General features: G+C 35.6%; 1 protein-coding gene across 1 annotated transcript in view; it reads right to left on the reverse strand.

The window, feature by feature from the left end:
• The window catches only part of LOC110372910 (protein eiger), a 49,980-nt gene extending 39,230 nt beyond the window's left edge, over positions 1 to 10,750 (reverse strand). Inside the window, exon 1 of the mRNA XM_021329928.3 lies at positions 10,086 to 10,750. Within this exon, the coding sequence (XP_021185603.3) occupies positions 10,086 to 10,454 (369 nt within the window). The 5' untranslated portion in view covers positions 10,455 to 10,750. The remainder of the gene's footprint in view (positions 1 to 10,085) is intronic.
• Between the last annotated feature and the right edge of the window lie 4,266 nt (positions 10,751 to 15,016).

The following is a 15,016-nucleotide window of genomic DNA, read 5'->3' on the forward strand; positions in this document are numbered from 1 at the left end:
GTTTATCTATAGAATGTATTCAGGTTGAGACACCCTAATGATAACTGCTTGATTATGGGAATCTGGAAAATGCAAAGAAAGAAAGCTATTTTCTGACTGAATGTCTGTAAGAATAGGTAACAGAATGCAGAACTGGCCTACAGAATTTATAAGAAGACACCAGCGTCACTATTTTTTCCTGAACAAAGATAAAAAGTATAGCCAATGTTAGGCTCAACACTCTCTATGAACTAAAGTGTGAAAATTAAAATTATCAAGTGTAGATAAAAAAGAAAAAAATTTAGTAGTCATTACCATTTACGTATGGCGTTCAATGTACCTACACATATCATGTAAACAATTACGAATTTACAACATTCCTTTGTTAAACCAGTATTACGCACCATGCAATCGCTAATCTAATCATTGGTTATGCAGTCATGAGACTGATTCCGAAGCTTGGAAAACACCATCATACCTGAAAACATTACTATTTTTAGGAGATGATGCGTAGTGGTCACCTGGTCACGGAATATAAAGATACAACAAAACGTTGATGTATTGGACTTTGGCTTCCATTTCAATTTTAGCAGGTTCGTAAACAAGACTTTTTATTTACTTGACCTTATTAATCGTCACCATCAGTTTAATTTTTAACGTCCCTAAAAACCCCTAATGATCATTATTTTTAAAACTTTCTGTTTTTTTTTTTCAGTTGTAGTTGGTGTAGGTATGGTAGAATTTATCTGTGTATTTTTAAGGGCTAACCTACACAGCCATTCCAAAATTCTTGAGGCTAACTGCGGACAAATGTACCTACCTATTCAGAATCCGGCCATCTGAAAAGTGTTTAGTTCAAATCGACGTTATTTGTAAATCAAAGATGTAGCTAATACGTCAATCGATATTAGCCGTTTCGATAAGTGTGTGCAGGTGCTCTAAACTTAGCCTGAGTTACACAATTCGCATGAAACATGCAGAATTGCGTTAACCTAGTTTTGTGACTGAAATAGCGCTGCATTCGCGAGGGAACCAAGTTTTCTATCCCGTTTGATATTCTGCGCCATGGACACGTTTTGATTTCATATTGGGAATTTGTTATGAAAGTTCAGTTTCAACGTGTCACTGCGTTTCATTTGCATGTATATTATTTAAAGTTTTATAATTGGATCTGGGTGTATCGTTCTTTTTTTGCATGGTTTTGTTGCTTTGGTATAACGCACATTCTAGTGCCTATTATACCTACCTTAATCCAGCACATTTTGACGGCATACAAAAACGTAAACTGTTATTATATCAAGAATTATTAATGACGGCCGCGACGACAATAGATTTTTTAATAGAAATCCACAAAAGGCTGGCAACACCTAGTCGCTTTAAACAACAACAATAACCACAAAAGAGTGATGTAACACTAATGGACGCTAATCTCAAAACAAAAGGTAAGCCATATCTCTTATTTTTCATGAAACAAAGATAATAAAGGTAATCAGGCCGCCTTATAGAAACTGTAACTAGATACTGGCAACATTAGCGAACAATACTTGTTTGTGTCGTCTTAGTTCTATTGTCTGTGCTAGCAACACTTTTACACGCTGATGAGAACCCTTGTCCACTTTGACCCCGTTGACTCACTTCTTTGTTTTGCTCGATAAATTGATAATGACGTCATTTCTAAAATGTTTTACAAAACCTGAAAAATTGAGGTAAAAACTGAATATATTTTTCTATCGATTCAAATCATTATTTCATGCGTGACTTTCAAATCAAGGAGACATGTTGCAGAAAACAGTTTTTAACCTGGTGCGTGGATTACTCGTCCTTAAACCAATTGAAAGAAGCTAGAAACAAAAAAAACGAATCATCTCAAATCTTTGTTCTATACTGTCATTTTTGAACGAACTTACTATTTTGAATTTCTAATAACATTGTCAGTAACCTAAAAACGAATTCAATATGTAGCCAATATTTGGTAGCCTGCTGTCTTAATGTATAAAATTATAGTACATCAGTGTGGGTGAGGCAGTATTGAACCCGATATTCAAAATAGACTGGAACTCGACATCTATCATTCTTTTCCAATATCTATGCATATCGGAATCCAACAACATCGGGTTTATTCCAATACATTTTCATATCTTTTTGTCTTTGATATTCAATAAAAGTATTCTAGTTTTTTATTGAAAATATGTTTCTAATCTCATGAAGTTAGATTTGGTAATATTTTAAACTCAAAGAAATATGTTTCACTATCTATTTCTGTCTCCGCAATCGAGTTAATATTTCTCGGATTGTGAATAATGTTGTTATCGATACTTTCATCGGATTACTAGGGATCGAGTACTGACACCTCTTTCGAAGAGAAATCTATCGGTATGCCGATGCCGGTAATGCTATCATCAATAAATGATCCTAAACGTATTTATTTGAGACCTCAAAATAATCCGCGTCTTTCGGGCAAATAAATATTAAGCTTACGAATTATATTTATTGCTTCTTAAACTATACCTCTATAGAAATGGTTTGTTAAAGATTTTCAAGTAACATTTGAGTGAGTTTAATAACTGTAATTTTCAATATTTTTTTCAATTTGTATGGAAATAATGTAGAAGACAACCAATCCAACCTAAGCAAGTGTGGTGACTAACCCTAATTCCTTGTATATGTAGAAGAGGCCTCTGCCCTGCAGTAAGACAACAAAAATAAGGCTGATGATGAACCCGGCAGTTAATAGCTCACATCAACTGCGCTAATAACAATCAAAGTGCCGTCATCATTTCCTAGAATACTATTACTAACTAGCTTAATTTCCACTAATTACACGACTGCATACAACAATTATGACAAACTATGTTCTCAATCCTATTTTTAGTACGAAGTGCAATAGAAACTAATTGGACCACTGTATCTATTGCCTTTATGAAGGCTATCAAAATAATTAATAGGTCAAAGTTGAGCTTCTGATTTAGACAAATGATTTCCATGTGTGATAAGGAACGTGAGTTTGTCAATAAAGTTGATGAGAGTATCGGGTTTATCGTTGGAGTTTCGTCACGTTTTTGTTTACGAGGAATTTCCCGTATCGTGTAGTAAATTATTATACAGGAATACCTACGTCGACAAGGAAAAAAATTTCCTGGAGGAAATCTCTCCAGAAAGCGTAGAGACAATTTGATAAAACCATCTAATGATATTAACCATACAATATTGAATGGCCTAAATTAATTTACTGAATCACAAAAAGTCGTTTTATTGTGCCTTTTTTTGAATTCTAATCATAAAGTTATTTAATATAATACGTACGTTATTTACTTAAATATCGTATATCAACCTAAATACCTCTCCTCTTTGAACTTGACACGTGTAGGCAGACATACAAAGCCTATTAATATAGTCGTATTATTCACATAATATATTTTACGACTCATTCAATGATATCGGTCTGTATCAATTATCAGAGGTCATATCGGGTCGTATTCATTCATTCGCACTTAGTCAATATCTTTGTTGTTCTAAATGAGAATAACCTAATATATTTTATCGATAAGCTCGTGTAAATAACAATAGGATCCTATTATTAATGGTTTATCTATTATAAGCGGTACCGGCCGTGATTCACTGGCTCAAGCTGATCAAATATGGGAACTCAAATATTTTTCATAGAATCACGAAACACTAAATCCATGATCCACTAAATAAATGAAAAGTCTGAGATAAAAATAATTGAACCACAACATCTAAAATTCTTTTTTTTCAGGACAAATAATTGAGGCATCTACTTCAAAAAATCAAATCGCCTAAGAACCAACTTGATTATATTCTGGGTAATGATAAGTAATTTAATACGCCTATGCCAATAAGGCTTGCTAGTCTAAACAAAGTCAATCAAGGTGATCATTAAGAATTTATTTGACTTTTAAACGTCAAAGGATCTAATTGCAAATACCAAGAACTCATGATTGGACTGGGCATACTGGTCATTGCTCAACACAAATGTTTTAGTAATGAGCATCTACTATTACTATAAGGCCGACAATTTGCAAGTCAAAAAGCTATTTTAAATAACATTGAACGATTGCTGTAAACATTTCAATCTTGTTCTATATTCTGTTTATCTTCCCACAATGTATCTAACAAAAAGATAGGTATGATTTGCCTAATATAAATGTTCAATCAAAATTAAAAGTAAATAAGTAGGATGTTCTGCATAGGATAACGACCCCGACATCAGAAAACCAATACGTTTCTTCTCTTTTTCCGAAATTTCTACACGATTTCTTACAGGAAAGTAGTCCTTAACGGAATAATGAAACCTTTCCTCGTAAAGCTCTTGACCCTTATATACCGAACCCATGTATTATTCGTACATTGCCTCTCGTTAGGTGAAACTTGTGACAAACCACGTGGGCGCAGGTCACCGGCCACTTTAATTGTTAATCCCAGTTAGCCCATCGCCCATGATTCAACAGACGTACCGAATGGACGCTGCAATAGCAATCAAGCTTCGCCGGACCGTCGTCATTATTTCATTAACTCCTAAATTGTTATGTAGATAACAAGTGAATTGGATGTGCTATTGTTTTTCCTGTTCCAGTACCTATATAACATAGTACATTTTATTAAGGTATGATGGTTTAGAAACCATTCCAATGCGTCTTGATGACGTCTTTTGTTTTGTAAAGAAGCCCAAAAAAAAATGGGAAGACTAGGTTTAAAAAGTTCGGTTTATATCCTAAATCTGCAGAAACATCTACAATCATTCATATTCCTCCACAAAGCTGCCTACATAAATAAAGATTTCACGAGCATGGTAGACAAGTTCCTCCGTTTGGTCAACATCATTAATATTGCAACTAGGTAAACGGCTAATAGCTCATATCCTTTGTACAATGACTGGGTTTCTCCGAATTTAGTCGTCCCAATCCGGTCTAACCGGTTTTGCAGATCAGGTTTTGAACAATGCCATATTTTGGGCCATCATTAAATGCAGCTACTGGCGGGAAAGTCGAGCGCGGCGCGGTTGCTATATTTTAAATTTAGAATTTAGAATGATATCAAATTTTGAAATACTTTTTTGTTATAATTACTTCAAGAAGAATGAGGTGGGTTCAAAAAGATAATTAAAATAGTTCTATTTCAATCTGAGAATATAGCCGTGGGAAGTAGCAAGGCCTTGAACCGTAAAGATAATAAACGCATAACTAACATTTCACAAATAAGAGAATAGAATAAGCCGAACTCGTAAAATCCTGATGAAAAATACCTTTCAATATTTTCAAAGATAAAATAAAAAGAAATATGAAACTTAATATTGTCATTTTACCCATATTCTACATGCCAAAGGAAATAAGGAACAAAGGCTTTGACTGCCAAAGTATTGAAAATCTGTTTATCTATTCTCATTTGTGTTAATCCAAGGTAGCGTCATATTTACAGCAATTTATTTCTAAGCCTTGCCAATGCACATTAACACCAAGTGTTACAGCTGAAACGAAACTATAATTAAATTATTCATGACTTTTATGACATACTTTATGGGTACACTCATACGCATATGATCCAATGCTTAGTTCACTGCTGTCATGACGGTCATTATAACCTCAAAATTATTGTTAATTTTATTTCAGTCAGTGTGTAGGTGCGACCATGTCTCATTCGCATAAAATGTCTGGTAATCCGAATCTGGTCAGTTTTACGATTGTTCATACAACTGTACGCAAAAAGACATTTTGATTATTTACATTTCGTTTTTCACGATGCGAAACAGAATTTGTTTTGCCAACATTTCTTAGTAACCTACAGTCTGCTTAGCAGGATTTAAATTCCAGCTTTTAAAAGAGATATCCTTTGCCCAAAGTCTTAAAAATAACAAGCATTAGTCGAAGCTTCAAATTAATTTCAGTATGAATCAGATGTACGATTCAGACAGATAAATAAATTAATTCGCTTTCATAATCGTCTGATTTGGAAAAAGCATCTTGAAAGCATCATTAGTTACCAAAATGAAAAAAAAACACAAGAAAATATAAACTACACTTTACGTTAAGTACCTCCGCTAGAAGAAACTATGTTTTTAGGTTTTTATAAAGAAAAATAATAATACCTATCAGAGAAATATTTTTTTCGCAAAAATATATAGGTAGGTACGTTAAAAATAGCCAATAACATTTTAATGGCCTGACTTTCGTAACCTTCAAGTTTTATCTTGGCAAGTTTAATGAATATTATTTAACAAGCTTTTTTGTAACTACGGAGATAGCATAAAATTTTTATATCAACAACCCATTGTCACAAGGTGTAAAACTCGACGCCGAAGAAATAAAACTGTAATAACAATAAAAAATAGATACTCGTACTTTTGTAACAACAGCCTAACGTCAGGAGGAAAAATAGCCAGCATTATATTTAACAGATTAGAAAACTTTTTCCATTCGACCGACGACTTTCATTTGTTTATAGCTAAAATGCCCAAACGTAATTGTTTTCCGTCATTTGTTTATTTCTATTTCTTGGGAAGTTTTATGTTATGACTTCAAACATTACTTTAAAGCATTCAATACCTATCGCTTGGTGCCGCGATGCGTTTGAAAATTAAACGCTCAATTGTCAACTCAGTTTACCCACAACATTGTTGATGTAAATATTATTAGGAGCTTTGCCGTCCAAAATACCTACAAACCAATAAAATCTAATTCTAGGAACTAACAATAAATCTCCCGCGGCATGCCAGTTTACTTTGTAGCCCAATATTACGCTTCAGAATGTCGTCAACCATCGACCTGAGGCCAGGATACGGTGTGTCAAAAATTGGCGCCAATCCAACCTGTGTTTGTAAACTTTCATCTTATACGCGTCTATATTTATTCGGTGAATTTTATGTGCTGCTACCGATGGCCTCGCCAAACGTTTCTGTTACAAAATATGCAGCAGTTCGGTTGAAATCGAAGCGATGCGGGATATTTGATGCGTAGATTCCAAGACGGTTCAATAGTCAAAGACCTATTCTTATTCATAAAAGGAATCGAAAAGTATCGATCAATGATCACATGGTTACCATTTTAGCTAAGGGCAGACTTAAGTATTCAATTTTAGATTTTTTATTGAGAGACAAATTTCTTAATTTCCCATGTTTGTTCCCTAATTCTACGTAATATTGGTATTTCCTCGTGGTTATTCCCCTAGCGACTGCGCCTGACACGTATGTTGAACGGAGATACAAACTTTGTACTTCGTAAAGTCATAGTATGAATTAGTTAATGACTTTGCCAGTTTGTCACATGGAATAATATGTTAGTAAGTCGATGCTTACATATCCGTTGTAACATCCAGCCTACCTCGTAAATATTTTTATGTGTTTCCACGCAACAGATGGTCGTAACTTTCAGCGAATTCTTGTCTTATATTGTCATTTTCTGCGGTATTATTACTGTATTATGTTCATCTTTTGTTTTGATCACACCTCGCATGTAATCCTGCAGATGTTTCAATTTGATTTTATTTATTGTAGGTACCTACAAGTTTTGATCGCACGCCCATTAGGTTTTACATACGATTCAGGGTTTTTTGCTGTTATAGCAAACGCCTAGTTTACTTGTCATCTATTTTAAGTGAAGTTTTCTTGGAGAATATCTATGTGCATTCTTTTTTACCTGTATTTGTCCTATGAACCTCGCCATAATTTAAACAAGGTACTTAATAATTTTCTCAATCTCTAAATTATCGTTATCTCAATTACTAAAATCACTATATTACATGGTAATTTATAACCATTTATGTGAAAATCTGTTACAAAAGGAACATAGCAACCAGAGTGATTCTAATTAATTTACCTTGTTTTTATCGTGTACTGTAATTTCATTAACATAATTCACCACAACTTTGTACGCAAATGATGATGCTCAATTTATTCCTGGACTTCCATATAATATTGTAAGACATCAAGCATTATGGGCTGTCTATAAATAAAAAATAAGTATCCGTAAAAAGTTCCAACTTTAATAGATTTACTACTGCCCGTATGACGATCAATAAAAAAGTCTGTGTAAGTGGTTTCATAGAACTGTTATATTACGCTATTGTCCGAATATAGCACCCTGGGGGACCCCATTGTGTGAAAGGTCCTAAGTCAACAGCTCTGACCATTGTTACTGGTCAGCCACTAAGACTTGTTAAGCTACTTAAAAGCCTATCAAAAATATAAGTCTTTCGGAGAACAGTGGTTATTGGTATCAATTACAAGTTTGTTTAGTCTATCAAATGTTATGGTTTGGACAGTAGAGACGTCTTTATATTAGGTAATTATGTTAATGAGTAGGTTTAATTCTGATCATCTGATCACCTTATAAATAATACCTAGAGACTGTTTGACCTGCCGTCAGTGTCCTTAAACTCTTATGTACTTCAAGTTCTAGCCCAAATATCTAAGTACTCTAAAGTAGCTTTTAAAATCTAATAATATTTTTAATATCTCGTTAATCGTTCGAGTGGCGTGCGGCGGAGCATTAAAAGTTAAGCAGCCATACATTTTTATGTTCTGTTTATCTTCTCACGGTGTCGAGTGCTTTGTTTCTATTTATATTGACGATCTCATTAACGTTAATTTTATTTGCGTCTTATCTGTACTCATTAATGGGAATTTTGGTAAGTCATGTGTTATTGTATTTATGACATTCCAGAAGGCATATGTGAGAGGTACCTATGTTGGTATATGTGCAGTATGTAGGTTCACTATAAGGAAAAATAAAATTGTAATTAACTACCGGTTATCCGAGACACCTAGCAAAAGATAAAACTTTATGATTACGTAAACATCGAATGGGAAGTGGTTTCTGCTGTCCATGTTTTGTGTCTGTTGAATGGCCAACTTTCGTTTTCTCTGAGAAACTAAAGCCGATAAATAGTCTTTCTGACAACAATAAGTTAAACTGGTTAGTGGTTAGTGGCACTTTGAATAGCGGCCAACTAATCCCCGAGCCATCTTATGAGCAACTAAAACATTAAGACGCCCGTAGAAACCGAAAGGTTTGGTTGTTTTGAACTCTAGTAGCTTAAACTTCGCGTGATCGAAACCTTTGATCTTAATCTCATCAATATTAGTTTAATCGGGCTCATTAAGTTGAATATTGACTCAACATTATCAAGTTTAATTTATATTCATCCACCGCAAACATTTAAATTAAATTTTGAACTTCCATTAACGTAGAAGGATCTTGCAAAAACAAGGACGACAGTAATGAAAAGATTTAATTGTCATCCAATTAATGCGATTATGCTACAAATGATATGTGTTGCGCAAGATCGGCGCCCGCGCCGACCGGCACGTTTTTGTTTACATTCGTAACTGGTTGTAGTGTTAACAAAACCAGTTCTGTGCTCTCTAGACCCACGCCGAAGTCCTCCCAATATCCTTCATACAGTTCGCGACCAAGTCATACTTAAACTACAAAATGTATAGCCATCACTTCGCGAAATAGTACATTCAGGATACAAACCGTTTGAACGTCGTCTATTAAATTGCTGCCACGCCAAATGATCGTATCATTGCTCAGCCAATTGACTATAATAGTGTGGAGTGTTTATATTGCAGACCTTGGCCACTAACTATCGAGCTTCTGAGGTACCGAGCTAGTGAGGTGGCGAGTTATCCACGCCATCATAATACTACGCTAATTACATAAGACATTCTCGACACGCTCCGAGCCGTCGCTACCTGGAATCTTATTATCTATTCGGTAAAATGCTGTTGTTTACCAGTTTCTAATGTAAATAAACCCGGGACTAGTCCTGTTTTGGGTTTGCCCAAAGGCCATAGGGAATTGATTTTATCCTTTGTATTATTTTTACCTGACTGCGCTCTCTGTTGTTGTTGGATATTAAATAAACATCCGTTTCAATCGAAATTAGATGCGTGCCTATGGGTAAGTAAAAATGAAATATAAATGAGCGCACACATGTTCCATTCCAATATAAAATATGTTTATTATTTTGTTTTTTTCGTCGTTTGCGTTAGCAGTTCAAAGTCATTGTAATGTTTACGCTGAGGTTTTGTAATCAGATACTATCTGTGTGTAAACAATTATAAAATGTATATGGAGATGTAAACTTACCGTGTCCTGCAATTCCTTGAACTCGTTAAACAGTTTGTTCTTCTCAATCTTCTGGCTGAGGGACTTAACGTTGGCAGAGACAGCAATCATGTTGGCGGTGAGCTCGTCGACCTCATGGCGCAGCTGCCTGATCTGCACCTCGCGCACTATGGTGAACACCAGCAGCCAGGCCAGCAGCGCGCCCACCACCACGGCCAGCGTGATCAGCCACGTCTGCCATCGCCTGTCCGTCTTCTCCACCATCGCACCTCTAAACTGCCTCTCAAAATCACCGCTCATCAAAGTCTTTGAAATGTCCTGAGACTCCTTCATGTTCGTTTGGGTATACATCGAGGTGGCTTCTGGTATAAGTGCGTGATTCTCAGCCATCACAGCCCTGACACTGCACTCGCGAACCGTCACCCGTCACTCGATTCCTAAGTGGCAACTACGCGAGTAATTAGCCTTTATCGGCCCATTATCGGGGTTCGTGGAAGGCCGGGTCGAGGGCTACCCGTGAAAGAGATAGAGTAAGTCGGTGCACGTGCTGTAGTTCGGGGGGTAACGCGCGTGCTCAACGAGACGGATCAGGAGCGAGTGCGGAGCGACAGCTATGTAGATGGGTGCGCGCGCGGCGGACGACTGGACGCGGACGCAGCAACACGGCAACCGGCATGCGCGCATCGCTCGGACCGAACCACCACACGTTCGAAAATGCCGAAGTTCAACTCTGCGTAAATCTTTGAAAGAGACTTCGTTCTTATTGTAAAACAACAATACATAGATACAACTTATTAGAGCAACATACAATGGCACTGCAGTAGTTTGAAACTACTCTGGGTCTGAAACTATTTTGGCTGTTTGGGCTAGCAATATTTTAGAGCGTATTTCATAACGAAAGAAATGAAACTTTGCTAGCATTATTTTACAATGTAGAACCGGGATGATCCCGCATATCTCTGAAATACGGTGCATGCATTATAAATAATAACCTTCATTGACCGCTCGAGAAAGATAAAACTTAACACCATTATGGAAATGAGGTAACCCGTTTTTGAGATCGACAAACTAAACAAGAAGACTTGCGATATGATCACGTGAATGCAAAAAAATATTCTTCATAATTGAGACCGGGAACGTTTTGTTTGCTGTATTAAACATATGTGTATGTAAACATTATGATGCCCTAGATAGGTACAAGCCGTAAATAAAAAGACTAGATTGTAATTAAAGTCATTGTAAGAATTTAACCTTGTGACGTCCAAATCTTAAGCAAAGACAGATAACAACTATCAAGCAACCACTTCAACCAAATAAATTGACAAAAAAGCCAAACTGATTGCTATCATTGAGAACAATAGAGTTTACGTGGTGAACAAAGATTCATTCATTAATATTCTAGACCAATCTAGTGTGCCAGACAAGCTGACGGATACAGAATTCCAGTAAGTCATACATATATAGTAAATAGACACAAATATGATGTTTATTCAATAATTGCGTACGTCACTGGTGCGGCTACTGATAAGAACACGAGTGAACCACACAAATGAATTCAGAACTTACTGAATGAACATGCAAAAACATTCATTATTCATGGTCCGATATTTATGGATGACCTAACGGGTGAGGAAAGTGAAGTGCGAACAAAAAACTAATCAGTAATGGTAGTAGCACAAAATACATAGGTAGTAGTTAATATGGTCTTAGAAGTACGCAATACTTTGTGGTTGGATTTCTTGTAACCAACACCTATACAGCGATTCTACATTCGTACAACAAAGTTCATAATATTATAGTTTTTTCAGGAGTCCCGCAGGGCGGGAGCCTGGGCTCAGCTATTTTTTTTATAAATTGTAATGAGACGAACTATACGTATACTAAAGTCCGTCCGATTTCCTAATTGGAACTATTTATAGTAAAAAACTATTCGAGGATAATACTGTATTTGTCGTTAAAATTGGTTTAAGGGGGCACTTTTGATAGAGTAAATAATGTCTCTTATACTCACCACCAAATAATGGTATAAAAATGAAGAACACACATCGGGTATGATAATCAAAGCAATAAAGATTAATTTCACACTGGATAAAGTACAAACTGTTGACATTACTTTTTCCTATCGCTACCAACAAATTCAGACTGCCAATTCAGCCATTGAATCGGATTGATCTCAGAAATATATGAGCCGAAAACGGGCGTCGTAAAGGCTTATCAATCCATTAATTTATCCGCGAGCCTGCATAGATATTTTCCTTGCGGGCAAACAAATTCTATTTCTGCACAATTTGTATGGTATGGTCCTTGACGTACCTACACTTATTCAGCGTGCGTTGCCCACCAAACCCTATTAAAAATAAGGAAATAATTACCTAAGTTTACATCTGCTTGTAATGAAATAGAAGTTGTGGTAGGTACTCGACGAATTATTTCTTTACCTTTTCGTGTTAGGTAAGTACCAATACTTACCTACCACCCTCATTTTATAATAAGTTGATCTCAACGCCCTTTCAGAGTACAAACAGCTGCTTTACCAAGAAACTTACCAGCAATAACTGGACGGTTAATCACCTCTATTCACGTTAATAGCATGCACCTAAAAGTGCCAAAAACGACATCTGAAACCACAAAATCGCCCATTAAGTAAAACTAGGCCAATTACTCAGAATTGTAGATAATCTTCAGAGGACAATATTTCTGAGTGTTTCAAGAGATTTGAGTACAAAGTCTACGGTCATTATCCTTATGTTTTCATGACGTCAACTGAAAAACAAAAGCGTATTTATGGATTGAAAACAATACAGCTCGTCTTTTTACCGATTGCCAAGAAGGTTTATGATTAGAACTATGAAAATTATGAAGGGTAAGGATGAAATAATGAAGGATAAGGATCATTACAAGTAAATTTAGGTACTTCTAGTCCTAGCCTTGATAATTGTTCAATTTTGCACGTCCCCATAAGAAACCGAAGCATTAATGGTTGAAACTCATGGAGAACGGAATTTGGAAACTACTTGGTGATGTGAATTCTACTCCAACTTCCTTACCAGCCGGTAACGATAAATATTAGATATTTACGCATAACCAGGGACATAAAACTCTCAGAAAGAACCTTCACATGTCCCTATCTTTGGCAGTCATCTCGTAAGCCAAATAGCTTCATTAAATACAGTCTATTAGCTATAGCAATCAATGGCTAGGATATTATTACTGGTGACGCAAGCATGCCGAACGGAGATCGGTCCATTTGATTTCTAGCACGGATACGACGCACGGCATCTTACATCAATTGTGTAATATAGTATACAGTAATAATGACGCGCCCGCATACGGTCTCATTACAATTTATATATTCTACCAATGATGAGCATGGGAATAACTTGGCAACACTATTCGTTTGTGTTGCCAGCATTAAGATTATTAAATCTTTTGAGACGTGCGCCGCAAAGAAAGTATCTAAGTTTTCCTTTTTAATGGAAAATTCGTCATGAATTTAAACGGAATATATTTAATGCAAAATTTTGAAACTCTGATTCGATTTAATTGTAATCGTTATATGTATGTATAACATGTTTAGTTACTGGAGAGGGCAGTAGCTAGCACACAACTAAAGAATACAAAGTGTTTTCAGCAAAATAGAATTTTCCATATCACCTAATTTCCAATTTATAAAGTAAACAGCTTCGCCGTTTAAACAGTATTACGTTAACAAAAGCACGTTTAGAACGTTAAACAATAATATTATGCATCGTTCAAGCAAACTTAAACAGTATAGGTTATACTTAAATCTAGGCAAAATACTGTTATTTTGCAGAAAATTCCCCCCAAAAATGGGGCACGATTAAAAACTTGGCAACACCATTTAGTTTATTTTTTTTAACTCGATCTAGGAATTATCTCACGTGTGCTCATAAAAACATGAGTCTGACAGTCGTGAAACGACTATATTTACCGCGTTCTATTTTCAAATGCGCCAAAAACGAAGCATGATGCATGACAGGAGTCATGATGCCAACTTTCTTTACGTAGCAGATTTTTTCAACCAAATAAAATAATGAAACTCGATTTCATTCAGAACTAATTATCCGGTGATTTTGTGACAAATGGGCCGTTATATTTTATGGAGATCCTTGAAGAGTTGGCTGTACCTATGACAAAGAATCAAGTCTTCGAAGTGGATTTATGATTGCTTATTTTCAGTTCAATTTTTTTTCACTTAATTATACCTAAAAGTATGTATGAAGTTAAAGTATTAAGCTTATTAGTTAATACTTTATTTTTATTATCAACAATATTTGTACCTCTAAGCACGAAAACCATTTAACATAAAAATGCTAAAATAAGGCTAACTTTTTGTTAATTACTGAAAAATTATAATTGCCTTAAGCGAAACTGAAATTAAACAAAAATAAGCCCAAACAAAAGCTTTAACTTTTAAACTTACTCGTTTTAATTAAGTAATTAGGTAAATTAAATTAAATATTAAACTCTAAGTACTGGAAATAAAGTTTTTCAATTATCCTAAAGTCTTTCAATTATCCTAAAGTAATTGCCAACGAATTTGTCTTTCAGTAATTAACTTACTTTGGTCGTTTAAGCGGCAGTTACGTGCTATGATTCTGTCAAGATATAAATTCGGAATCATACAATTACCTAATATCACAGAAGTCTACCTGAGACACAAAACTATCACGCGCTCCTCAAAGAGATGTCAGCAACCCCAGCGGGGCCCAGCAGGGCCAAGGCCTGCCGGAGCTGCGGGTTGTTCGAAAGAGATACCGCGGCCCTGGTACATAAAATGCCTATGACGGAACACGACGATTTTAGTCAGTAAGAGTCTGACACTCCCTCTCCGCTGCTAACCCACAGCGGAAGGGGTCATTTGATGATTTTTGACGTCGTTAAAAAAAAAAAAGACACAAAACTATGACTAAAGATTATATTTCCGTGTC

The sequence above is a fragment of the Helicoverpa armigera genome, chromosome 3 (genome assembly GCF_030705265.1).
Source record: "Helicoverpa armigera isolate CAAS_96S chromosome 3, ASM3070526v1, whole genome shotgun sequence".
In the NCBI taxonomy this organism is placed as follows: Eukaryota; Metazoa; Arthropoda; class Insecta; order Lepidoptera; family Noctuidae; genus Helicoverpa; species Helicoverpa armigera.